The sequence below is a fragment of the Lepisosteus oculatus genome, chromosome 6 (genome assembly GCF_040954835.1).
Source record: "Lepisosteus oculatus isolate fLepOcu1 chromosome 6, fLepOcu1.hap2, whole genome shotgun sequence".
Lineage (NCBI taxonomy): Eukaryota > Metazoa > Chordata > Actinopteri > Semionotiformes > Lepisosteidae > Lepisosteus > Lepisosteus oculatus.
In genome coordinates, this window is record NC_090701.1 from 4,724,843 (window position 1) to 4,751,574 (window position 26,732).

The following is a 26,732-nucleotide window of genomic DNA, read 5'->3' on the forward strand; positions in this document are numbered from 1 at the left end:
TTGAGTGTTTTCCTCTTTTGACTACCAGTTCCCACTTGCTAAGCAGACGTACAGGATCCTAAATACAAATGTCTACAGCTTGGCTCAGGGTTCAATAGTAGTAAACTACCAAAACTTTGGGGCGTAAGGGAGACCCACTCTTGATCTTGCTTACATCTCAAAGAGTTGCATGCATTTCCATGTGGACCTCCAAGACACACAGTCATATTTCAATGTATATTCCCCATTGTATATCACTGTACTCGATCAGTCTTCTCTCTGATTCTTCTAAAAAAAACCTCAACACTACACATGCACATAATCTGTGCAGAAGAGGTTTATTGTAGAATTTACCCAGTGTCAAGTGTGATTATGAATATCCACCATTTAAAATGAATTTTGGGGTAGTTCGACAGACCAAGATTAGCAATCATCTGGAACTTGCTTATCAAAAGTAACATCAGGTCCAAGATTAGTCTTAACTTTCTGCTCTGGAACAAATATCTCAAATATTAACTCAGCTGAATATTTGGTAAGTAAAGCAAGTTATCAGAGTTGTGCAAAATATCAGAGAAAAAATATTTACATTCATGGATGTAAACAACGAACTATAATCCAGAAAATAGCACTACATTTAAGTATGTACTATAAAGACTTCATAAACTTTTTTTCTGAATACTCAAAACATAGTTTGAATAATTTTTATATTATTCTTAAAACATATAATTTTCCCATATCATTTTAAACACATCATACAATCTGCAGATAAATCTGCAGACTTCCAAAACACTTGTCTCCATCTACAAACTGTTCGGCATATACAGCACCTTTTAACATGGTACAAGATATTACAAAACACTACTCTGGTCAAACATCCGACAGTATTCTGTTTCCAAACATCAAAAGCACAGCTGATTTAATAACCTGATCAGTTTTAGGGAACATATGAGTGTTGCCAATTGAGGCTACTGTAATATGTCCTTTTTGATGTTTGATGCCAGAAGACATTTACAATTCAGGGTTATTTCACCACTGTAGTTATCAAAGGCAAAGAAATTCTTCAACCAGGTTATTGAACTCTCCAGCAAACCTCAAGTGTAGATTATGCTTGCCTTCTGGCATTAGATGAAGCCTGAAAAAAATAACATGATTTTAGATTTTATGTATCTTAAATAAAATCTATTTTTTAAGTTTTCATTCACACACATATGGGTTCTACATCTATGTTAGATCCCACATTTTGGCAGATTACATGGGATCTATTAAAACAAAAAAAAAAGAAAACATTACACAACTAAATGCTGTTTCTAGTGTGAAACATATTCAATTTCATATTCATGAGACTGTGCTGCATTAATTATCTGAACTGCTGTTCCATCTCCCTCCCTGGGCCAGAATAACTCTTTTGGAGAAATGAAGTGATCTTGCCGTGATCATTTTATGTAAAGCAGCTAATACAAAACACAGTTAAAACTTAATTACTCAAATGATCGCTGCCGCTGTGCATCAACGAATGCATCTTCTTGTAAAGAAACTTAAATTATTCATTGTGCACCATCCACCTTTCCAGTCATTTTCCTGTCAGATTGCAGACTTCAGTTATTTGCCATTCCATTAGGCTGGGCTAATGAAGATTTGTATTCCTCTGCCCCAGGAGACCTGCGACCTCCTTACTCAGCACAATACAGTAAACCCATCTCATCTCAGCTGTGTCTCACGAGGAGCGGCTCAATTTCTGCTGCCGTATTGGCACGTCCCTGGCGGGGGTACGAGCTGCCTCACCGGGAGCCCTTGATGTGCTGGAGGAGATATTCAGCGTGGAAACGTGGCACCATGGGGTCCTTTTCACCATGGACGATTAAAGTTGGGCAGGCGATCTGGGGTAGCAGCTCCCGACAAATGCTACCTGAAGCCCAAACCCGCAGAAAACAAAACGGATCTCAACGTGGTAAAAAGACAATACAGGGACAATGGAGGAATCGGAGTGCCGCGTCGACACTAAAAAAAAATAGCTTTACCCTGATCTGGGGATGGACCTGTCTGGGTTTGCCTTCCAAAAAAGAAACTGTAAGCAGGTGAATTCATCAGGTGTGCAGGTGCGTACTGGCCCCGTCCCAGAGCAATTCACACGCTGCACCTGGAATCTTTACTGCTGCTGCACTCAGTTCACTTTATAACTTTAATACCTGCTAACAATATTTCCCGCAATATATTTGTAATTAAAAGGTTTAAAAAATGCTATGAATCTTGTAAAAAAAAAAAAACATTACCATAAAACACACTTTCTATTCATTGAAATGTTGGGAATATCTCAATTACTCGACTCTCTCTGATTATTGTGCCAGGGCATTTCACATCCTCTCACAAAAGCTTTCCGACTCGGAAGCTGTTTTCCCCAAATCCTCAGCCTCCCTGGTCTCACCGTCAGGTCTCTGTGCAAACTGACTGATGCCGTCCACCCACGCCTGCCAGGTCTGAGCGAAATATTCGTCACCATACAGCTCCCTCATCGGTGCCCTCATCCTTTCACTCCAGGCTGAAACATCTCTCAGAGCTATTCAATAACAAAAGGAACAGTATTATCTTTTTCATTCAGCTGATGCTTTTACTCAAAGCAACTGAGATCTGCACCCATTCATACAGCTGCGTATTTTACTGGCAGAGTTCAGCTGAAGCACGTTGCTCAAAGGTGAATGGGCTGTGTCTCCGTTGGGATTCGAACCTATAGCCACCAAGTTGCGAGCCCAGAGTCTTAACTCAAGTATGATGGAATATGGGGTGGACCTCTTTCCTGGGTGGGGGATGGATTTGGGAGGGATATCGATTAGAGGATAGGGGTCTCTGGGTGTTGCATTATGGTTAAGTGTTTTTTGTTTATTGCTCGTGAGTTTCTGGCTTAACAATGAAAAACTGTTCACAAAAACAGGCCGATTCACAGTTTAAAACACACCTTAAAAAAATCAATAGAAATAGAAATCACCTCACTACCCAAGAGAACTACATTACACCTGCACTTAATTTCTTAAGACGCCAAATGACGCACTGAAAATAATTTTCAGCCGAAAATTTACAGCAGTGAGCGTCTCTATAAATAGGAAAATGAAAATGATAGACTATAACTAAATCATCCTCTCCAGTTTCCCTTGATCAATAAAATAAACGATACTGGGTCTCACACCTCACCATTGTAAATGTTCAAATCCTCCTCTGAGACAAAGGCGTTGGCTCCCCACACGACCAGCTTTCTGACGGCTGTGGGAAACTTCGCAGCAGCAATTAGTGCTGTTATTCCACCATCGCTCCAGCCCAACAGAGAGAATGTCTTAAAATTCAATGCCTGAAAATCAATGACACACCCTTCAGAGCTCCTGGAGGAGCACACAAACTCAATCGAAATCAGTGCTCCCTCAAGCTGCCATTTAGATTTCACTCAGATGATCATAAACCAACTTTCCCAGCACACAGATTAGGAACTGAATTTCTCATGGCTTACACGTCCTGTGACCACAGGGTTTAAAATATTCACAGAAGCTGTGGAAAACATAAAAATTGCCTTTGAGGGCAAAGAGATTTCACTCGAGAGGATTCCAAACGCGAATGGGCAGTCCAAAATCTGGAGTTTTCTTTATTGACCCCTGGCGCTGTTCTCGTCTTGTCATAAAAGGCAGAAAACTGACCTTTTCGTTCTCATGAATAATATCTGCTGTATTGGCTGAGCATATATTGTATTGCTGAAGTACATTAAGGTCTTGATGCAAACAGACTACTGGCGGTAAAACAAACAGTGCTACTGATTTTTTCCTGAAGGGCAGAGTGGTGGCTCTGTGACTGGAATGTTGCTGGTTTGTATCCCACGGCCAGCAGAGGAATCCTACTCCGTCAGGCCCCTGAGCAAGGCCCTTTACCCCAGCTGCTCCAGGGGCACCGTATAAATGGCTGACCCTGCGCTGTGACCCCAAGCTTCTCTCCCTCTCTGTGTGTCTTATGGAGAGCAAGCTGGGGTCTGCGAAAAGACAAATTCCTAATGCAAGAAATTGTATATGGCCAATAAAGTGATCTTATTTTACTGTAGGCCAGAATATTTTTTCCATGCTGAAGAGAGAAAAGAAACATAACATTTCGGCTGTGGAGCCTTCTTCACGCCTGAAAAAGGCTCCACAGCTGAAATGCTGTGTTTCTTTTCTTCTCTTTTCAGAATGGAATAAACCTTTACCTGTTCCTTTACAGCCTACGCTAATGACACAGCTACCCACTTGACCTGCTACATAATATGTTTCGTCAACGAGACAGGGTTGAATTTCAAACTGCACTCTGACCTTCATTAGGCCCACAGCATCCTTGGCGTCCCTGTCAAAGAAGTCCAGGGGAAAGTCCCGCTTTGGAGGTCTAGAAAGCCCATAGCCCCTGGGATCCCAGGCCACGATGGTGAAGCGTTCTTTATTCAGAGACCTCAGCTGTGGGCCGAAGTCTGTCTGGCCGCTACCTTAACAGCAGAATAGCAATACAGAACAGCCAATGGAGAGTCTAAGAAAAAACAGCACCAGGCTCTCGAAACACAGAGGGCCTACTCAGGGCGCAGGCAAAAGCAAATGGTTTATTTCTAGAAGGAAAAAAGCTCAATTATGTGGGAACCCCACAAAGCGTACAGTATCACCTCCAATCTTAACTACGTGTGCTTGTGGAATGTGCCCTCTGTTACCTGCCTCAAACTGCAAAAATGCAACAAAAAATTCCTTTGAACGCAGTTTTAAACACCCCATGTGTCTCTTCACAGCAATGAACAGGGTGCTTAAATACCCATTTGCAAAACTCATGGTGTTGCAGTCATCACACACACTATTTCTGTGTATCATAACAGTTCATACTAATGATATGAACTGAAAAATGAGAGCTTTGATTAAAAAGATTTTACTGTTATTTGAAAAAAATCCGAAATCTCATGCCTGTTTTTCAAAAAACTAAATCGTTGCAGGGGCATGTTACCAACATTTGCGCCTCACAAATATAGTACAACCCGTTTCACATATATACAGTACAGTGAATATCCTGTAACTCTGCAAACTACTGTATATATAAACTGTAGGTTATGCAAAAAGTACACTTCCTCTTCGGTTGCTATGACTGTTCACAGATCTCGCAATTGCGACTTTGTATCTCAGAATTCCGATTTTATTTCTTGTAATTGCGACTTAAAATCTCAGAATGACGAGACCTGGAAGTGCAGGATTGTCTTCGTGAGCTCTGTACCTAGAGATCCCGGCAGCAGCAGTGCTGCGTGGCCTCCGTGCCCAGTCTGTCGGTAGTGCAGCTCGACTCCATTCACCCGCCTCCTGGCTGACTGGACAGAGGTGCTGTGAAACACGACGACAACAACAACAAAATAATGCGTGAAGTATCTGTTTTAAAAGAATAACGATAGCGAACAAACCTATAGAAAACCTATAGTTATCTAACCACACAACTTAAAAAAAAAACAGACAGGCCAAGAGTCAAATGAAAGCCGCGACAGCTCGCCCAGGAAAGTTTATTTTCCCATTCACAGGTTGAATGTGAACTGCACAATACAGCCAAGTGATTTATTTTTGTGAACATCTTAATTTTCCTCAAACACAACAAGCCAAGTCCGGCTTCCCTCTGGACCATCATCTCTGTGCATCAGTCCGGCGTCACACCGTCCGCCAAGGCAGCAATAGAAAGAAACCTGTCTGGTTTTGGGCTGTTGTGAATGTCGGTTCTGAAAAAAGAAACAACAACTACCGTGTTGTTAACCCAGCTAATTCATAAACGCAGAGCTGGGACTTTGATTGTTGGCATGAGTCCAATTTTGTCAACTGCGTTGCCTTGATTTACATTGAAGTGGCAAGGAATCCTGTTTGTCACTAGGTACCTCTGTCTCCAGTTCCCCGGGTCAGAATCCCACACCCTCTCACATTAAACACAACCCGTTTTGAAACCTTTTAAGCCTGAATGTACTGTAACTGAAAAACAGTTTCACCGCGTCATTTAACCCCTTTTCCCAAGCACGCTACATTAACCCAAGGACTTCTCTGGTCACCCAATCAGTGACGAGTCCGGCTTCCACACAGGGACTCGCCGGCGAATGTGCCAGCTTTCTTAAATTAAAAAAAAACCCAACAATATAAGCAATATAACCAAACGTGCAAAAGAAAGTGCGCCACGTCTCTGGTCGTCCCTGTGCTCGTCACACGTTAGTATCACTGAAAGTGTAGCGTTACCAGTACAGCAGCGGCTGGCCGGGCGCTCCGGACCTGAGCGCACCTCCGCCGCCGGGCGCTGGGCGCTGGGCCGACCTCCAGCCTCGACAGATCTGCCTCCACGCCATTTTTCTCCCGCACCTGAATCTCCACCAACTCCAACAAATGTTTCATTTCGCCCCTTTTTTTCCCCACCCCATCACACACTTTCCGCGAGATGAAATGGGTGTCCAATAATTGTGTTTTTTTTGTAAGAAAAAAAAACATCCGTGTAAATTTAGTGAGACTGGTCGTGTTGCCTTTTTTTTTTTTGCTTTCGAAAGTGCGTAAGCAAAACGTCAAGACCGTGTTGCAGTCCGAAGTTAGAAGTTTTAACGACTCTTAAAGGTTGTTCATAAAGCACAGAGGAAATGAAGCGAACAAAAAAAAAAGATCTTCGTGCATACACAATATAAGCTATTTTGTACTACATTACAGTAATGATGACGACAGCTTTATCTTCTTTTCATATCATATATATGCACCTTACTAGGACACCTGCTTGAGGAACTAAGAATTGGGGATGATCAGACGCTTCAATGTCTTTTACATACTTTCTGATGATTATTTTCGGGATCTCACGATGCACTGGAGGAACTCCACACTCGAAGAAGGCTCCACACCCGAAACGTTATGTCTCTTTTCAGCATGGAATAAATATTTCCAACTCATGAAACTGTCTCTCCAGTGTGATCTGTTACGGTACAAAGTCAAACGTAGGTTTTGAATTCTAACACAGACCTCTCCACCTTACCAGGACTTCTGTCAACTTCATGGGGAGGTGCTCCTAAAATGATTTATACCTTTATAAATAATTACTAAAATGTTTTTATTCATATTGTGTTTTGATCAGGCAAGAACTTTCTACATATCCTGACACACTCAATATCAATGGATGTCTTGGGGTTACAGTCACAGTGCACCAATACATCCGCATTTGCAATACACAGTCATTAGGAAGGACATGATGGCGTTTTTATACTTTAGCACGTAAAGCACAATAATCGATTAAGCAGACTCATGCATCCATGACAGCAGCAAGGTTTAACACAAACAGAAATCCAATCTTTATAAAAAACAGAAATAGATCAAACCACCATTGATAAAATAACTTCTTATAGCGTCTAACTATAACCAGCGTCCGTTCACAGACTTGAGCCACGCGATTTTAGGAGTGAACACGGGGTCCTGGAGAACCCAACATGAACTCCTACCTATTGTTTACAATCACACATAAATACAGATATTGCGTATGTGACCGGCGTGAACCCGTGTCTCCGGTGTAAGGCAACAGGGAACCAGCCGCATGAGCTAAAGGAAACCTCTCTCAGCCCAGGCAGCTGAGGTCCCTGCTACGCGCAGGGAGGGCGCTGACATCACCGTATCCGACCTAGCTCCGCTACACCTACGTCAAGTACGAAAAAATAGACATCTTTGCATCAGAAAAAAAAGCCTAAAACAAAAAATGAACACTATGAAAAAGTCGAAATATAGAAATCGATCTTGGCACAAATTTGGTTGGAGCTTTGCGATATTTAGCTTCACGTTGAAAGTCGAACATTTGAAAGTTCAGAAAATCTCGGATGCGGCAAGGATGTGTCCTGCCCACTGTGTGTCCGGCCTTGCGCCCGTTGCTGGCCGAAAAAGGCTTGTGCGCCCCCATGACCCTGAATCGGACAAGGCGGCTGTGAGAAGCTTGAATGGATGAATGGGTTCACACAACCTGATCCGCATACTAATATAATCCCATGCACATTCGCTTTCACTTCGCCAGTTGAGATATCGTGGCATTGGGAAAAGGTTTCTGCTGGGGAGAACAGCTGGTGCCTTGTAGCTTTTTTTTTTGCATGTCACCATGCATTGCCCCCAACATAGACCAAAATAGCCAAATGTACCCAAGAAGTACCAAACTGGCTGACGAACTCAAGAAGCTCGTCATACTTCTGAAATGGGAGCAACGGACTTGCTATTGCTTACTTTATTTTGTATGCCCCTGTGGACGTTGGTTGGGACGCTAAACAATCAGTTTCTGACATTTTATGTTTATTGTACAGATTTTGGTTGAGATTTTTGGCGGTGCCAAGATAGCATGGAGATTATAGAATGTGCAAGTACCGAAGACTCGAAGACTCCTGCCTGTATGTCTGAACATACAGCCCCTGCCCCCGCAGAAAAATAAAGTTTTTATTGAGTAGCAAAGAATTAAACATTTGAAAGCGATTCTCCTATAGTCTCTTTCCATTATATTTTAATATATACGTCTCTTTGTCCATACGAAAAGGCAGTTTAAGTCACATGTTCTCCTGTATGACTAAAATATGGTTTGACACGTGCTGTGGCTCAGTTTATGGGGTAGACATTCCCTGGCACACATGCAGCAATCTATTGATCAGCTCATCAGTGAGCGAGTCTCCAAGGGCTCTGTAAAGCTTTCCCACAGTACTGCCTGCACAGCCTTCTCTCATCTTCCACCTCTCCAGCATCTGATAGACCTTCTCCTTCAGTCCGTCCCGCTCGCAGTCGTGGTCGATCACCTCGATCTCCGCCTGCGTCAGGCCCAGCCTGCGGGCGCAGTGCTTCCACTGCCTGCCCAGGTTCTCCCTGAGCAGCTCCAGGTGCTGCTCCTGCACTGGGTAATTCTCTGCGGGAAAAAAAAAACAACACACACACACACACCATCAGCACCTGAGGATTCGGAGCAGATGATCAGTCCATTCTGAGGAAAAAGAACATCAACACCGCGACCCAGGAGCCACTGTGGTGCAGTTCATCACGTTTTCCCAAGACAAGATTATAATAATTATACTGTATGGATTTAATGGAGAGGTACAGTATACTACACCTGTTCACAGTAACGCTACTATGTGCAGTGTAATAAAACAGAATTAAGACTGTTTGGGATAACAGACAACATTCTTAAGTATCAGATTATTTTCACTCTTTTCCTTTCAATTTGCTTCTTTGCAGAACTGCTACCATTAGGTTCCTAATTATTTAACGGATTAATATTTACTGTATATAATCACACTATTACATTATAGTTATATACCAAGATGTTTGTTCTAAACCTTTAATACCTCTAAAATATGAGTGCAAAAAAGGTTCAGCACTGATTTGTATTGTAATGTCACTGTTAAGATACCGTTTGTGTGTTATTTCTCAGTTATAAAACATCCATTTATCCTGGCAAGTAGCAGTTACCTACTTTAAGCTAACTAGTGTAAGGATTGTAATACTAACATATTCAACTCCCTAGACTTCTGGGGCATTCAAAAGTAGATATTTAAATAAAATAAATTTTAAATTCAAACTGCATGTTATGCAACAAGAGAAGCTTAGTGATGAATGATTTCTAAAAGCAGGGAGGAATAAATATTGCAGTGTCTCACCGTATTTTTGCAACATTTCTGATGAGATATTATCGCACAGCGCGCCTGATGGATGATGGGGTGAACCGAAAGACTGACTTGCAATGCTCATGTGATTGTTACCTCCAATCTGCAGCCCGCTGACATTCTGTATTACCCAGCTGCCTGCTTGAACAAGAAAATGTGAAAGAATAAAACAAGGGCTAGTAATACAGTTATATCAATTAAGACTGTTTATAATACCAATAACTACTTTCATTTGTGTAAATCACACGTACATTTAACAGTCTTTTGGCCGATTAACATTTAGATTTATTTTGGGGATAGATTTCTCTTGCACTCCAAATGTTTTTACAATGCACAAAAAACAACGCGCCACCATGCACATACAACATACATCTTTTTACACATTTTACATATAAAACTTATGCATTGCTTTCCAAAGGCCTTCACAAAATCTATAAATAACATTTGTGCTAATCATTTTTGTTTTATCTGTTTTATTTAGCAAACAAATGCAAATATCATTTAAACTTACTGAGGCTGTCATCCAAAATATTACAGTACCTACACAGTAAAAATGGTGATTCTCTCATTTATTGTATGTGTCAACAAAAGTATCAAATAAGCAGTGTTATGATGTGTAAAATAAATATCTAGCACTCTTATCAGTCTTTAAAAACCTACTGTGGACATATCTATGATATTATTTCTATGTGTGTATAGAAATATAGTGCATCATTTTGTCCACAATTGATTGAATTTTGTTTACAATTATTTTTAGCATACAATTATTTTTTAAGTGAAATGTTTAAATTTAATCTTACCTTGTGGAGTGTATGGAATTTCTAGATTATTGCATATAGGCCAGGCCATGTTATTATTAGATACAGGTTTTCCTAAAAAAAACAAAAACAACACAGAACACGTCTGGATTTCATGGACTTAAAACATCATGTTGTCACGTTTTCCATACCTGGAGATCAAGGGTGGTGAAGAATATGGTCTGTGGGCCATTTCTTTGGCCCATGTGACCATTACAGCAAACTGCCTCCTGTTTGGGCCTTGCAGGCTCAGACAGGGTGCATATTCAATGCCTGATGATGGTTTCCCTAAGCCATCTCCAGGTTTTGACTGAGCTCAGCACACAGTAGGATATTGCCAATGACCTTCTCCATATAGACTGTATATTTGTACAACTTGTCGCTGGGCATTCTATCGAAAAGAATCAGGCACCATAGCTTTTAAGTTTTGATTCCCTTCTTGTTCAGCATTTGTCGACCCTTCATGAAGTGGTTATCGATATTTAACAGTTCATACTGCAGGTCCTTGATCAATAACTTTGGGACCTCTTAAATGAACAATGTTCCTTCCATTACAAATATTTCACACGTACACCCTATCTACATAGGTAGATAGAAAATAGTTGCATATTGATAACTCTATATGTAACATTATAACACTTTTTGAGGTGTGTAACAGATCCTGTTCTTAAGATCAGATCACTTTATTGGCCATATACAATTTCTTGCATTAAGAATTTTGTCTGTTCGCAGACCCCAGCTTGCTCTCCATAAGACACACAGGCAGGGAGAGAAGCTTGGGGTCAGAGCGCAGGCTCAGCCATTCATATGGTGCCCCTGGAGCAGCTGGGGTTAAGGGCCTTGCTCAGGGGCCCAACGGAGTAGGATTTCTCTGCCGGCTGTGGGATTTGAACCGGCAACCTTCCAGCCACAGGTGCAGATCTTCAGCCACAGAGTTGCTGCTCCGCCCACTGTAAAGCATAATTAGCTTGTTTTTGTGGCTTTGTAAGTGTACGTAGTGATGATGTATACAGTATATAACCTGGTGTGTAAATCCGCTATGCATTCCCGTGTTTCAACATTTTCCCATCGCTACACATAAACAGTCCCCCCCACCCAGCGCCTCTCCTTTCCCTCTGGGCCGACGCGAACCAACGTTTTTTCCGAGCACGGAAAGAGCTACCTGTGTCCTGAAACGGAGAGAAGCCGGCGGGGTTGAAAGGCGCCCCCCCTGTGAAGTCCGCGGCTCCCGACTCCGGAACGGGGAAGGCCGTGGGGCCGGAGTTCACGCGGTGGGCCGCCGGGGGGAAGAGTCCGTAGGGGCTCCCCGGCGCCACCCCGGCGCTGGCCGAGCCGCCCAAGGGCTGGCTCTGGCCCAGCGCAGGAGGGGGTCCGGGAGACCTCCCCCCGGCCGGCGGGGCCTCCGTCCGCGTCCAGGACTCCACCGAGGACACGCGGCGCTGCGGCTCGGCCCGGGCTCCGGCCTGCTCCGGCGGGGGCGGCGGGGGCTCGTCCAGGCGGCTGCCGAAGTTGTGGTAGTTCAGCTCGTCCTCCAGCTTCCTCTCCAGCAGGCCCAGGTCCGGGGCTGCGTCCGCCTGGATGGAGCCGACCGCGGAGTGGAAATCCAGGTCCTCGACGCTGGCCTCCACGGGCCGGTCCGCGGAGCTCCGCAGGGAAGCCGGGCTGTCTGACGGCGGAACAGAAAAACCCATCCAGCTCCCTGATCCGGGCTCGCGGCAGCGTGATCAGACCTTTTACTGTAACCGAACCGAACCGCCTCAGGAGAGCCGGGGAGCACCCAAGACACACAGCCCAGGCCAAGGTCAGACCGCCAAACGTACGGTTTTGTCTATTCAGTGTTTTTTCCACAGATATGGAAAGAGGAAACTAATTTCACCCATTCTCTCTGTTCATCTCTACAAATGGGGTGTTTTTATATATATATATTTCTATTTTTATATTGGTTAGATATAAAAAAAAACACCTTGCTTATTTTGATACACGCGGACAAATTTTTTAACCACAGACAGCCTTAAAATCGGTCCTTATTTCACCGTCGAGAAATTTACAAATAATTAGCAACTGCGCATCAAGCCCAGTATGTCAGAGACTGGTTGCCAGTGACTCACGATTTGGTATAATTCTGAAAACTAAAAATATCTACTCTTTGGCCAGAGCAACTGTCATCACATCGGTGGCTAAGACTGTACAGAATCACATCAACACAGATCACGTAGCATCTCTTCATAAGATCAAAACAACAAACCTGCTGGTAAACTTGAATCCTCTGTTGTAAGCGACTTCACCTTCTCCACGAAAGCTTCTGGACCTGCATACGTATTCTGTTTGACAAAGAAACATCAGACTGAGCGTGCGTCACGGCTCTCCTACTGCAGCGTCATGTGCTGACCTAATTTTTCCTAAAGATCAAGTCGATTAAACAAGCACGGAAACACTGGAATAATTCCATCGAAACACGTCGTCATCTCCATTGAGAAATGTGGCCACTCAGTGTGCTCAAGGGTTGGGTATGTATGTCTGTCTCACGGTTTGAATCCCTGCCACAGGGCTGAGTGCCTGCCCGCGATCTCGCGAGAGGCGCTCCACAGTGCTGCCTCCTGGGAATCCTCACGGATGAGGGAGGTCGGCCTGCTCGGCCCACTCCGTCCGGACACCACTGCAGGCTTCTGGGCCCTCGCCAGTTTCCTGGGGCGGGGTCTCAGGCAGCCTGAGGTCCCCACTGTGTGCCACTTCCTCCCCACTGCGACCAGTGTCACAATACAGACAGACCCTGGCCAAGGAGTAAACTACGGAGCGGGCTTGATTTTTAATTTCCATGACGGCAGGACAGGACGCGGCTCGACACCTCTGAGCTCGAGATAGAGCGCAGACGTACGCAGGCGTCGGTGTTAGGGCACAAAACGTCACCTGTATCGATAAACAATGCAGATTACAGCTGTAGCACGTCTAGCGAACAAGTGAAACTTGCAGAGAAAACGGACCCTTAATCCAGAAGGATGTAGGGGGCTAGCATCAGAAATAAATACCTAAAAAAGCTTGCATGAGATCCAAAACACGTCAAAGACGGGGCAAAATAGTATTTTAAGAAAGTATAGAACTGCTGACAATACAATACATGTGTCAAAAGTGTGTGGGGGGGGGCGGGGGGGAGAAGGAATGAAAATAGATAACCGGTAAAAAAAACACCAGGGGGCAGATTTTGATCACAGGACTGATGTGTTAGCTCCTGATTCTCAGACTGAAAGTGCTGGCAGAGCATGATTTGCCCTGAAATATTATTTCAGACCCTCGTTTGTGTTTCAGCACGTTTTGAGGTGTGGGAACATTCAGTTTCTGTAATGAAGTGATTCTGAGGATAGTGCTGGGCATATTCGTGCCCTGTATTTGCGTTTAAAAAAAAAGGGATTTTTTAAATCACTGACTGTGAAAAGAGGGAAATGATAGTAGAAACTAAAAGGTTAGAATAAAGAACAAAGGAAGTGAAAAAGGCAAAAGGTCTCTTTGAACTTATAATTAGAGAAAGTATTATATAAAAAGATATATAGATTATGTTTTCGTGGATATATACTGTACATCCAGTATTTTCTTTAGAGATAAACTGAACACCCACACACTGTGTATACAACGACATGCATTTGCAAGTACAGTATATAGTACATATACATGCTGCTAATTTGTAATATCTAGAAATATTACCTATAGAAAAATAAAAAAATAACAGTTGTCTATTCACCGAACTGTCAATGGATCAAAAGTGGAAAAGGAAAAGACATCTTTGTCTCAGATCTTTGAACAGGTGTCAGGTTTTGAAAGACACCGTGATTGGACACAGTTGCTATTAATGTAACCAGACTAGTACAGACTGTACATGCAGAGAGGTTACATTTGTTCAGAATCGCTTTGATTATGAACAGGTCCCTCCTGCTCTAGGAGAAATGAGTTTGTGCGACACCCTTAGCCTTACTCCCTGGTTATCAAAATCAGATCTGCCGTTATCAGACTAACTCATTTTCACACAATGTTTTAGAAGCATCAAAAAAGCTGACAGAATGAGAAATTTAAATCATAGCGCACAGTCTAAGACTCTATGATGCTGTAAAAACACTTCCAGAATAACCTCAGGCTGAAAAGTTTAAGTCCCCCTCTGTTTAAACAATTTCAAAAAGGCTTACAGCTGCTCTGGAAAGAGTAGTCAAGATAATCTGCATGAACAGTACAGTAAATCACATAAGAGCAGCTTAAGACTTCTGAACCTTGTCCGTCTGGAATATCCGTCTGCTTTACAAATCAACAGAGACCAGTAGCATATTTACTACAAGAGAGGTCATTGATAAGAGAAGATCTTATTTCCTATCTTGTAGAATCATTAATGAAAAGGTGTCCTTTCTTTAAGCATGGAGACCTGAATGAATGGGACATCCTGTCAAATTGCAACAAGAATATTATATCTCTAGCTGTCTTAAATCAGAAAGTAGCTGAGGAATCAACAAAGCATACTGGCTGAAATCATGTAAATTACCTTAAGGCGGAGCACATCCTGCTCCACGCTGTTTTCCAGCTGCTCTTCATAGAAGGGTCTGAAAATATCGTAACACTCTGCAATGACAGAACACATGGTCAGATTGGGGTGGGACACAAACTGGAAACAACCAAAGGTGTGATTTGTCCTTTATTTCTCATAATAACCTGAAAGGGCCTGCAAAGTATTTCTGATTCACACAACTTGTATTCCAAACGGCATTTCTGAGAAAGTGAATATTAAATCCTCTGGTCAAATAACAAGCATGTAATTTCCCCCTGCCTTACGATACTTACGAGGCTTTGAACGTAGTACTACCACCAGGGGTGCCCAAGCCTGGTGCTGCAGGAACAGTGCATCTGCTGGGTTTTAAGTTCTCTTTAAAGCAGAGGCTTTGAAGCGCTGGGAGTAAAGCATTTAAATGGGTCCAGTTAAGCCAGTAACCAGCTGGTTTAGCCCGTTAAGGCCCGCGATGAAATGAAAACCTTCAGACGCTCCAGGCTTACAGAGTGTTCACAGTATAATCTCTTCTATAAACTAAGAGTCTTTCAAATGGGCCGAGACATAGCTTGTGATGCTAAGCCCTCCAGTGCTCCGTTACAGAGCTCTCTCTCTCTCCCGAGAACACTTCATCACTGTTGGCTGCGAGATTCTTCACACGCTTGGAATTTTAGAAATCCAATAAAGTTCTCTCTTCACAATTAACAACTATTTTACGAGAAAAATAGCCCAACACCGCAGCCAAGAATCGGGAAAAAGAAGATCTGCAGAGAATACTGGCGAACAATACCTACACGTTATCTGACCCCTCTGCGCACTTTGTTCCTGTTGATGGTACAGTGCCTCCACACGCTAATGGATGTCACTGCACACGGTGCCCATGACGCCCTGCTAAAGCTGACCTGCGAAGTTGGGCCGTTGGTTGGGATCCTGGTGCCAGCACTGCACCATGAGTGTAGTCATCGGCTGTGGTGTGGAGCGGGGAACGGCGCTCAAGTCTGGGCGATCACCATTTCGCACACACATGCACACGTGCTCTTCATTACGTGCATCTGGGAAGAAACGTCATTGCGTTATTTCGGTATATCGCACTCAGTCAGTTCCGTGAAGAGAATCACCTGGAGAAATCTCAGCACATTTTCCAGATCCCCTTGAATCCCATTAAAGTTGTTTCTGTTGACTACAGATACATTTACACAAATTTATTCCCGTTTTGTTTTTAATGCAGGATTCCAAAATCCTCATTTTTGGAGACCCACACTCCTACTAGTTTTTATGAATGACCATCATAGCTCAAGATTAGATATCTAACTGAAGGCTTAACTGAACTAACAAGATGCTCGATGAGAATATTTGCAAGTTTTTTTTTCAACTTGAAAGTTTATTTGTATTTCACTTATAAAAAACAGGGGTTCAACAGTGTAACTGAGCAGAAACACAAGCAGGTGTGTGGTTCTCCACGTCCAGGCCTGGGAACCTCTGCTCTACCGCACACAATTCATCACAGTTGTCTCGTTCAAACATCTCTCACCCCTCGCCAGGCTTGTCGCCACATAGGAAGTTCCAAATTTAAAATGCAAAGAGGAAGCAAAACTACTGCACAAAAGGGAATTGGAGCACTTATTTTTCAAAGCGGCAGGAAGGAGAAGAGCTGCAAACTGCAGGGGAGTAGCAAGAAGCAATTCTTTTGCAATTTCACGCGTGGGGAAATGACGTATGTAACAGCAGTTCCTACGTGAAATAGGTGACTCTGATCTGCAGCAAAGATCCCTCAATCCAGTCCTGTTGAGGCACAGTATAATTTCTTCTGCTCAGCTAAACGCTCAGTTATTTACTTGATTCTTAATGAATTTGAATTGTCAGCTACTCAGGTTTGGGGAGTAGTCTGATATGTCCAAATGTACACAGTGAAAAGCCCCTGATTAAAATGAAGAGTTAGCTTAAGACACTGAAGCCCCACAGAACACTATGAGCAGTAGTCCCAAGACCTGGATACCTAAGTCACCACTAAGCACCCAGCTGCCCGGTGGAGAAGAGTCCAGAAGCACAAGGCCCCGGGAATGTGTCTTCCTTGGATCAATTAACAGATATCTTTCAAACAGGCGAGGGCCGAATGGCCTCCTCCTGTCTGTGACCATTCGAATGTTCTTCTCTTCTCTTTTAAAATCTTTTTCTGAAATTGGAGATCAATTACTGTTCCATTAACCCCCACACACACACACACGTGTAATCGCCTTGGTAATGTGTCTGACAGCTGTGCAACTCTTGTTCCAAAGTGGAAAGCTCGAAAGTCCACGCAGGATCCACTGGGGGCACCTCCAATCGGAGAGGTGTGATTCCAAGAGATGAGGCCCCGGGCCTCCGAGCCCACAGCTCCCTCGAGCTCACCCAACCCCAGTCACCGGTACCCAGCCGCCTGCGGGCCGCTGTTGCCTAGGATCGCCCCAGTCGCTACCGGAGAACGACACGGGCCCCAGTTCAAACAGGCCGACACTTTTTCCATGAGGAGTCACACCACCCAAGAATGATACGACCTGAAAATGTACAGGGAGCGCTCAGTCACAGCAAGATTTGGCTGAACACGCCCGGGTGAGAGTCAGCCCCTCGGGCACTGGGCTCTGGCTCAGACTCCCCCCCTGGATAAGGGAGGAGTTGACCTGGAGGGAGCAGCGCAGGTGGAGAAGGACAGCAAAAGACAAGTGCAAGGAAGGCACAGGGGCTCGCTGTGGCATTTGTAGCTTTTTCTGTAGGACAGAAAAAACCCCATTAGGAATGATTCTGAAGTAGGGCGGCTGAGGTGAAAGTGAACTTGGGCAAGATGACGTCTCCCAAACTTTCTTTGTGAACTCCACCTCTCTTCTCGAAGCCTAGCAATGCAAAATTGAAAGAACAGTACAGATAGAAAAGCAGCCCCTAACCCTTTGCCTGCTATGAAGCATATGTGTGCACAGCAGCCCCTTAAAGGTGACACAGGATTTCCGATTTTCACTCCAGCTGAGGATGGAGTTAGACTGCCACGGCAGCTCATTAGGAAAGGTTACAGTGAGCCGCAGGTCTCTGCTCCCTGACCTGCAATCTGGCCAGGATGGCAGCGAGATGCCGCGGATCTACTCACTTTCGTATGGCTCCCGGCTGGTCAGGATGACCCAGACGACGACGGCGAAGCTGTACACATCTGACTTCTCCGTCGACCTTGCGTGGATGCTCTCCAGGTGCTCGGGGGCCATGTAGCAGAGGGTGCCGGCGGCGCCCACAGCACACTTGTTCCCCAGACGGCTCTGTCTCCGGGTCTCCTCCTTGGTCAGCTTGCTCCAGGTCTGGCAGGTAGCCAAGCCCAGGTCCGCAATCTTCCACGGGACGACAGCAGACAAAACCCCACTCCGTGAGCTGGGCCGTCTCACAGGGGACAACAACCTGACACACTGCACTTAGTTCGAGCTGGACATTTTCTTAAGGAGCGGTCTTGTAGATGTGAAGAATTCCCTTTGCTTTACGAAAGGAGTTCATTTGAAAAAGAAAATCTACTTTTATCATTAGCTTTCTGCAATTAATTGACCCACGCCTTACAGAATATTTAATATCCGACTCACATCAAACATTTATTTTGTGGCTGACCACACCAATACGTTTAAATATTCACGTTTTTATCAGAGATACAGCAATGTAAAGAAAGATACGCAAACATTTTAAATTAAAATCCTGAAAACAAAGTCAGCACAAATAAAAACAATTTTAAACCCCATAAAACGTTGGTGTAAATCCTGTCAATTTACACTGAATGCTTTTCATCCTTTAACTTGAGCGCCAATTTCCTGTTTTAAACCCCCGATATGGATCTGCCGTTTCCTTCATCGACTCGGCTCCTTCCTACAGCTCCTGCGCTGTACAGGGAGGAAGAGGACTGAAGACCTGTGCATGCTCTCCCCCAACACACTCTCCTGGCCCCCCGTCAGATTCATTTACCATCCGACAGGTCACAAGCCCCACAGCGCCTTACAGGGGAGTTAACATGGACTGGAAGAGCAGCACGTCCCTCACTGATGTCATGATGTTGGTAGAGACTATGGGAGCCCATCTGCAGCTCATGAAGCCCCATGGCACATATCAGCTCAGAATGGCTATGCTATGCCATTTCCCATTACAGCTTGGGCTTGGTACAGACACGCAATAATGGCAAAAAGGATGTTGGATTTGAATGCATATTTTTAAAATAAAGACACAATGTATAATGTTATGGAGATGTATGAGAGAACCTCAATCATGGTCCACATTAAATGACAGAACATGAAACCCTAAATCTTAAGGCTTGTGCATTGTCAGTTTCACAGCACACAATAGGCAGAACTGTCGCCCACTGTCTGAGTCAATACCTTAATATGGAAATCGTCATCCAGCAAGATGTTTTCAGGCTTCAGGTCCTTGTGCACCACATTTTTATTGGTTAAATACACCATCCCTTCAATGATCTCTAAAATAATTCTTCCCTGAACTGAAATGGGCACGGACACCTAAAACAAACAAAAGCAAACCATATTCTGGAGGGTGTTTTTCCTGCACAGTGAAGAAAAATAATTTAAAAATAACCAAAGAACACACGAGTGCTGCTGTCCAGCAAGAACTGCCTATACTGTACATTAAGACACAATCATACTCTTGGTTTGTTTATCGGAGCCTAGTTTTAACTCGAATAAAACGAATAAAATAATACTTTGAAACAATGATAACCTGGACAACTTATGCAAAGAATGTCATATAAGTTATGTTTTCATTGACCATTTGACCAATATGGGTGGACTGAGCCAATCATAAATTAAATTTTTAGCTTTCGATTACTGTTAATCCATGATTATGGGCCAAACAGCTAGAACATCTTTGCCTTTTGAAGTTATTTATTACAAGGCAGCCTGACAATTCCCTCAACTTGACACTGCGCAAAACAAAAAATAACACTGGAGACTCATATTTCATTTCACACTTTCAGTGCTTTCTGGCTGGTAAGTTACCACATACTTTAAGTACATGAAATATGGATTGTGCAGACTGATCACACTTTTTTCTACTGAAATATTTCCAGCCAGACCTGCTGTTAGTTAAACTTGCCTTAAATGTTGCTTATGAGTTCCACATGAGCTACTGTATATGGAGTAACAGATGATAATTGTGATTATCAAAAGCATTCTTTCAACAACATAACATGACTCAAAGCAGTACTGATAACATCATCCTATTATAAAGAGAGCTCCTTTCATGAGTTGAGGGTTTTCTAAACTTTCTAAACTCAAAGCTCTTCTAATGTTTAATGCTTCTTTCACTAAATCTCTCATTCATCTTTCAGCTTCGTTTAGTCAAACGTCTAGACTTTATGACTGCCAAATGTCAAAATAACTAAGAATGCAGGCACATTTTTAGAAAAATAAATTACACAGGTTAGGAATATTGATTAAATATTCTGCCATCATTTTGATTAATTGATCAATCAATGTGACTGCCTGTGAAACATTTTAGTGACTGTTGCATAAGCACTAAATTACCTCAGTAGAGAAACACTGGTTTGAGCCTAGGTGTTGAATTGGTTTAACCTGTTGAATGTCAAGCCTGGCGAAAATCAAGAAAGAAAAACTCAGAAAGGAACCTATACGTCCCCCTTCTCAAGAGCACAACACCTTGGCACCATCAGTATGCTGCAGGCTGGAAAAGGTTACTCCAGGTGGATTCGTCAGCCCTGGAGCTGGCCATGGGCTCAGGTCTCTAATGATGAACCAAGCTTGTGTGCAGACCATGCTTTTGTGTCAACCTGTGTACTGGACATTGCCGAGCATGGCGCAGACGTACCGAATGATACGCTAACAGGTCAATTGACTTGGGGGTCCTTGCAGTGCCTAGTTGCCACACAACTCCACTTGGAGTGGTTGACCATTTGGTGATACACAGACCACTCTGGCCTAATGGTATCTGGCCCATCTAATCAAGTCCTTCGAACTTACATGATGCCCATCCGGTGGGTTCATCCTGACAGGATGACATCCTAGAAGGAGAACTCACAGACTCGTGTTGGTTGTGTGATGATGGCTTTTAAGCGCAGATGGTGTGAGGAATGTAGAACTCAGAGACCACCGATCAGGCGCAAGGCTCTACAAGAGGAATGGGACCGAATCCCCACACTACATCCGCAAGCTGATGCCAAGCCAATGTCACAGATAGTTCAGGTGGGGAGCTACATCAGCATGCGTAGGTTGCAAAGGAACAAGTAATAGGTTTATTCCATGCTGAAAAGAGAAGAAAGAAAACAATGTTTCGGCTGTGGAGCCTTCTTCAAGTCCCTCCCACCTGAAGAAGGCTCCACGGCCGAAACGTTGTGTTTTCTTTCTTCTCTTTTGAGCATGGAATAAACCCATTACTTGTTCCAACGTCAAAGATGTCTTGTATTGGTTCAACATTGATCACATAAGCTACTAGCATGTGACTTTCACTGCCGATTCTGGAGTGAATCTGGAGCATAGTGTTTTGGATCATGTCGTGTTTGTTCAGTAAAATGTCAGGGCACCTGTTACAAAAGAAGACCGTCAAAATCCTGAAAAAATCAAACAAATAACACTTACATTGTTTAGCATAGAAAGTAAGTTGCCTTTAGGGACATATTCCATCACTAGAGAGTAGGCGCCATCTTCTAAAATCACTCCCAGCAGCTTGACAATGCGTTCATGGTTCAGTTTGTGCATTATGTTCCCTTCATAAATTAGTGATTTTTTGCTGCTCCTGTGGTAAAAAACAAAAGGATGCATCAGCGAACTGAAAACATTGTAATAAAACAGACCTCAGTTATCTGTTATCAGTCTCTCTTATGAGAGACTGACAATAAGCAATAAAATATTAATTATTTGCACCTATTTTTGTTGGTAAGATCACACAGTACTGAAATACATACTGTACATATGTTTATTGGACAGCTTACTAATATTATTACCCACAATGTGCAATTTTTGTGTCCAAACTGTTGAAATCTAGTCTTCAACAAATCACCCAAGTACACTGTTCAAAGTCAATGGTGATATGATACAATGAAAAACAATGTGCTTATGGAATGCATAGATTTAAAAAAACCCTGATTAACATACTCTGTACTTTTGAGCAAGTTAATAAAAATGGGCTTCAGAATATTATGAAGTAGTGAGTCCCCTCCTATATGCATAGAGCTTTGGGATTCTTTGGGATGAGAAGCACTCAAGAGCACAAGGAATTACTATTCCTGAGCTACAGACTAATTACCACAACCATTGGATCAACCACAGCAGAGATATTAAATGAGATATTAAAATGTGGCTACTGTATACATAGTTTTGTTCATTTATAGGTCATATCTAGCAATACTGTATAGAGAATTTTCCTACTTCCTTCACCAGCCTTGTTTCTAATAATCTATTGACGTGAAACACCACTTGAAACAGGAAGTGGTGATTTAGTATTTGGTTCACATTGTAGCACAAAAACCACCAAACTACCCTCTGCATACCCGGTTTTGTAGAGATGATGCTTATAAAGACGTCAATGTATTTACAGAACACAGGCCAACATGATAGAACAGACAATTTGAGGGAACAAAATAAAGATCAACAAAAAACTCCAATGGGTGTTGGCCATTTTTACACAAATTTCATGACTCACAAACGAATCACTCTTACAACTGTTTTACAGGTTTGGAAGCCACAGTTTGTCAAGCTTGAACCCTTACTCTGCAACAAATAGGCAGATATCCGAGTGTGTGAAAAAATAAAAAAACAAAAAGGTACTTGATATTGAACATCATAAAAGTTACAAGTGAAAGGAGGCCATTTGGTCCATATAGTTGACTTGGCTGCTAGTCGCTAATTGATCTGAGGTTCTCTTCCAGCTGCCTCTTCAAAGCAGGAGGGATACCAGCTTCAGCAGCACGGCTAGGAAGCTTGTTCTCACAAGCCTCTGAGGAAAGGTGTGCCTACTGTTCTCAATTGCCTGTGAAGAAAAGTGTGCTCGATCTGGGCTACAAAGGTGTTGTTGCAGAATTAATTAATTAATTTGGGTATATGTGAGTCTCTTAATTTCTGTCAACTTATTTCAAATAAAGCAATACAAATGCAACAATGGCCACATAATACATCGCAAAGTGAAAGCAGAAAAAGGTGGGAATTTCTTTATGTAGCGATTTGTGATGATCACCTATGCCATATATTCTACACCAAGAAGAACTACATCTGAAAACAATGTTATAAATGAAAACAGATGTGAACACAGTGAAGGTAAGTCCTAAACAGGGTAAAATCATGAACATTTGACTTATATTAATACACTACCCTGATGTCTTATGCATCCCCAAGCTATAGGCAATTGCACTCGGTCCATGAAGATGTAGTTTATGGTCCTCCAGAAACACAACATCATTATATAGGACATTTTCTGTTTATTTTTAAAATTGCCATCTACTTTTGCAAAATCTTGCAATCTTGCTTAGAGTGCAGTTTCAATCCATTTCAATCAGAGCAAAGCCATTGGTTTCACATTTTAACTGTTACAATAGCTATCCAGGTGGGGCCTGCAAGCTTTTTTATTGGTCAAAACTGAAGCCCTGCACCCAGCTGACAATACACAGACGACACCCTACTGACACGGGGAACTGCATTTCAGATTTTGGCATTCAAAGTTTTGAACCCCAAAAATGTAAGCGTCCACCTCAGTGCAAGCTAAAGGTATCTTGTTATCCTAAGAAAACAAGATGTTGTTCTATTCCGATTCGTCCATCATCCTGGCCAGCTTCTCCAACACCAGTGAAAGAGGTCCACAGAGAATAACAGATCCTGAACAGCCACCTTTAAAACACTGCCGAGTCTGACTTACTCATTGCGTGGTGGCCCGGTGTAAACTGTTTTCAAGACCACCAGAGCATGGCTCTGATGGTAGCACAGGAAGACTTGGCCGAAGCCGCCATAGTCCAGGGGTTCCTTCTTGATGAGGTCCGTGGAGCTCATACGGATGGACTCCAGAGCCATGGCTCCGCTCTCCAGAAGCTGCTCTACAGACAGCCTGCGGAGAAACAACGTGGCAGAGGCCTCAGTACGACAGTAACACGGTGTAACGTGCAACAGCCTAGTACACAACGCAGTTACAGTACACGTGTCTGCTTTTGCCCTCAATTCCAAGTGCTTCGCGCCCTCCTGTCACCACACAGCAATCACAATGCTACCCACGTAACCTTCCCAATTCGATCCCTCCAGGCTTCGCCGAGCACTCGGAAGAACCGTCTGAACAGTTCTTTCTTCATGCTCATGCAAGCTTTCCAATACGTTTAGCTTCAGCTGAAATCGATGACTTGCCACATACCATATAGCTGCCAGCCAAGCCAGGACAAACACACAACTGGCTACAGCAAATCAGATGGGCTGAGCAAGAATACCTGGGAGGTTGCGAATGTACGTCTGCAAATTTGCCATGTGTGAATTGTCTCAATGAAAGACATACTGCTCCTTTGAAAATGGGAGGTGCGCTCTTCATACTTTGGTATGCGTGATCGGGTTCAGTTTTTTCGTTTCTGGGTTACACAACCTCCCCCTTAGGTCTTAATTAATCTTATTAGTTATGAAATAGAATCTAAAAGTCGTTAATCTTGTTAAAATGTCCCTCCTTTGCTATGACGTACAACTGCAAAAATAAGGGCACTATGCGCTATCCATGGTAAAACCACACTATTTAAGAAAACATTAAATTTGTTAAATACAGTTTGGAAACGAAACATACGTACGTATGGGAGATATTTGTAATCGAGTATTTGTTCTTAACTTTTGTCTATTTCTAATATTCCTTTGCAAGAGGAAAAACTTTTTGCGTATTCGCAGAGAACAAACCAGGAAAGTTTGACGAAGCAGAAAAGTGCCTACAACCTATAGAAAAGGCTGTGAATATTCACATAATAATATCGGCATTATTAAGTATATTTTACCTTTAAAAAGACTAGCATATTTAGAAAGCGTTAAATACCGGACAGGTATTCAAAACCAATACTACTGTCAAACCAGTCGATACATCTATCGTTGACACGTCCAGTTCACAAAATGCCCAGCCTACAGATGAGACAAAACCGTTCCTACATCCCCCGGAAAAAGACATCATTATTATTAGCGTTTTATTTGAAACGGAATACCTTAGTTCCTACATCATACAAAAAGGGTTAAAAGCAAAACTATTTTTCTTTACAAAAAAAAAAAACTCTTACTCTGCAGAGGACGATTAATCGGAAAAAGACCATTTACGAGAGTTTCACTTACTTTTACGCATTCCCCCGTCGTTTAAAGCACCTTTTCAGACTTCCTGTTCAATATTCGGGTCTGGGATCAGACAAAACGAAACCCAAGAGCAAGAGGGAAAACCCACTGGTGTCGATTCCTCAGACACTAACAATCGACACCGAGCAACCGATCTCCACTCTCTTTTGCATGACCCAGCAATACTGAAGCGTCCTACAGAGCCCGAACAATAGACTGGCAAACTGAGGGTTTGAGGAAGAACTGTACTTTAAAGATGGATAAGATTACAGCAGGAAAATACAGCTCTGTTTCCGCGATGATCAGAGAGTCCACTGTTTATACTCCATCTCCCAGCATAATCACCGAATTAAAAGTATCTGTTTGGATATGATGTCGGTTTACCTATTTTTTAGCCTTTTAATAGTACTGATACTAATAACGACAGCGACAAAGCACTAATAAACCTCATGAGTGCCGGTAAAATAGAGGATATATAAGCGTAGAAGTATACAGGTATGCATGTATATAATATAAAGGTAACCAAGAATATGTAAAGTAACACAAAAAGAAAATAAATAATAACTTATGGAGGCAGATGTGATATTGGCTGTGTGTGTGTGAAGATGTCGTGCAAAACGGTTCCACGCTCCCGGCAAACACGCGTGGGTGGAGCTGGAGGCAAGGTCCAATTCCGTGTCTGAGATCGAGAGGGGTTGAAAGCACAAACCTTTTTTTTTCTGTAACAAGAACCAGCTGTTTTAAGGCCATCCTGCTTTGGAAGGAATACAATTTAATAGGTAAAGTTATTTAAGGTTGTGTCAAGGACCGGTCAGCATTGCGAAACACGGCGCTAAACCTACCGCCTGGCTACAATGTGTCCGGGGCTGGCAGCCAGGTGTGAGACAGACCACCCCACGGCCGCAGGGCGGCGCCCTTCCTTTGTCGAGCGGACCAGAGCGCAGTCCACGTCCACGCTGTCACAACAAGCTCTCAGGAACGGGAGGCGAGACGTGAAAATCGATCAAATAAAATTCCTGAGAAGACTGCGGCGCCGAGACTGTATGAGCCGTCTGAGTTTAACTAATGACGTTTCCCGGAGACCTCAGAAAGGGGCTGGGAAAAATGTATAGCCCTTCGCAAGTTCCCTGGATTGCCCGAGACGGTGTTTAATATGCTTATATTAATATACTTTAATAATTATAATAAACTGATATGTTGAGAAAGTAGGGGTATACTGTTAACTGAATGGTGCATTCCCAGCGAATAAACAATAAACAGTCTGAGAATATTGATGGTTTGCTTCTTCTCCTTGCGCCTGCTGCGGAGGGTGGGAGAGCTGTATTTTGATGAAAAACTGAATGGAACTGCAGGCTCGCCCTTTTTTCCCACCCAAGATCCGTGGTGTGACGGTAAAAAGGTGTGAAAAAGAGTGTTTTCTCTTCACCGATGTCTACGGTTTCAAAAAGGAAGCAGTGAATCGCGATTCTGAAGCTTTTCAGAGCTCGCTGGCGCACAGC

General features: G+C 43.1%; 2 protein-coding genes across 4 annotated transcripts; both read right to left on the bottom strand.

The window, feature by feature from the left end:
- Nucleotides 1-298: 298 nt before the first annotated feature.
- Nucleotides 299-6,366, bottom strand: bphl (biphenyl hydrolase like). The gene is made up of 7 exons (XM_069190910.1): nt 6,216-6,366; nt 5,227-5,330; nt 4,296-4,462; nt 3,163-3,316; nt 2,402-2,533; nt 1,762-1,885; nt 299-1,111 (listed from the first exon to the last, which is right to left on the bottom strand). Exons 1-7 carry the CDS (start codon nt 6,320-6,322, stop codon nt 1,021-1,023), a joined length of 879 nt encoding a protein of 292 aa, XP_069047011.1. The 5' UTR covers nt 6,323-6,366; the 3' UTR covers nt 299-1,020.
- A 679-nt stretch (nt 6,367-7,045) lies between these two features.
- On the bottom strand, nt 7,046-26,384 carry ripk1l (receptor (TNFRSF)-interacting serine-threonine kinase 1, like). 3 transcript variants are annotated; one of them, XM_069190912.1, is made up of 12 exons: nt 26,076-26,384; nt 23,813-23,998; nt 21,544-21,700; nt 19,315-19,452; nt 18,060-18,291; nt 15,847-15,996; nt 14,945-15,021; nt 12,671-12,746; nt 11,588-12,091; nt 10,429-10,500; nt 9,623-9,769; nt 7,046-8,874 (listed from the first exon to the last, which is right to left on the bottom strand). In XM_069190912.1, exons 2-12 carry the CDS (start codon nt 23,962-23,964, stop codon nt 8,579-8,581), a joined length of 2,001 nt encoding a protein of 666 aa, XP_069047013.1. In that variant the 5' UTR covers nt 23,965-23,998; nt 26,076-26,384; the 3' UTR covers nt 7,046-8,578. The 3 variants fall into 3 exon arrangements, with proteins under 3 accessions (XP_069047013.1, XP_069047012.1, XP_069047014.1); XM_069190911.1 differs by lacking the exon at nt 26,076-26,384 and adding an exon at nt 25,237-25,568; XM_069190913.1 differs by lacking the exon at nt 26,076-26,384 and adding an exon at nt 25,237-25,567 and having other exon boundaries at nt 9,623-9,766.
- Nucleotides 26,385-26,732: the final 348 nt, after the last annotated feature.

Coding starts and splice junctions, on each gene's coding strand:
- bphl (XM_069190910.1), bottom strand. CDS start 6,322: ATGGCGTGGAGGCAGATCTGTCGAGGCTGGAGGTCGGCCCAGCGCCCA. Junction 3,317..4,295: donor ATGCTGTGGGCCTAATGAAG/GTCAGAGTGCAG, acceptor ATTGATTTTCAG/GCATTGAATTTTAAGACATT. Junction 2,534..3,162: donor GGATTTGAACATTTACAATG/GTGAGGTGTGAG, acceptor GTTATTGAATAG/CTCTGAGAGATGTTTCAGCC.
- ripk1l (XM_069190912.1), bottom strand. CDS start 23,964: ATGGCTCTGGAGTCCATCCGTATGAGCTCCACGGACCTCATCAAGAAG. Junction 15,022..15,846: donor CCAACGGCCCAACTTCGCAG/GTCAGCTTTAGC, acceptor CTGTCATTGCAG/AGTGTTACGATATTTTCAGA. Junction 12,092..12,670: donor GGATTCAAGTTTACCAGCAG/GTTTGTTGTTTT, acceptor TTCCGCCGTCAG/ACAGCCCGGCTTCCCTGCGG.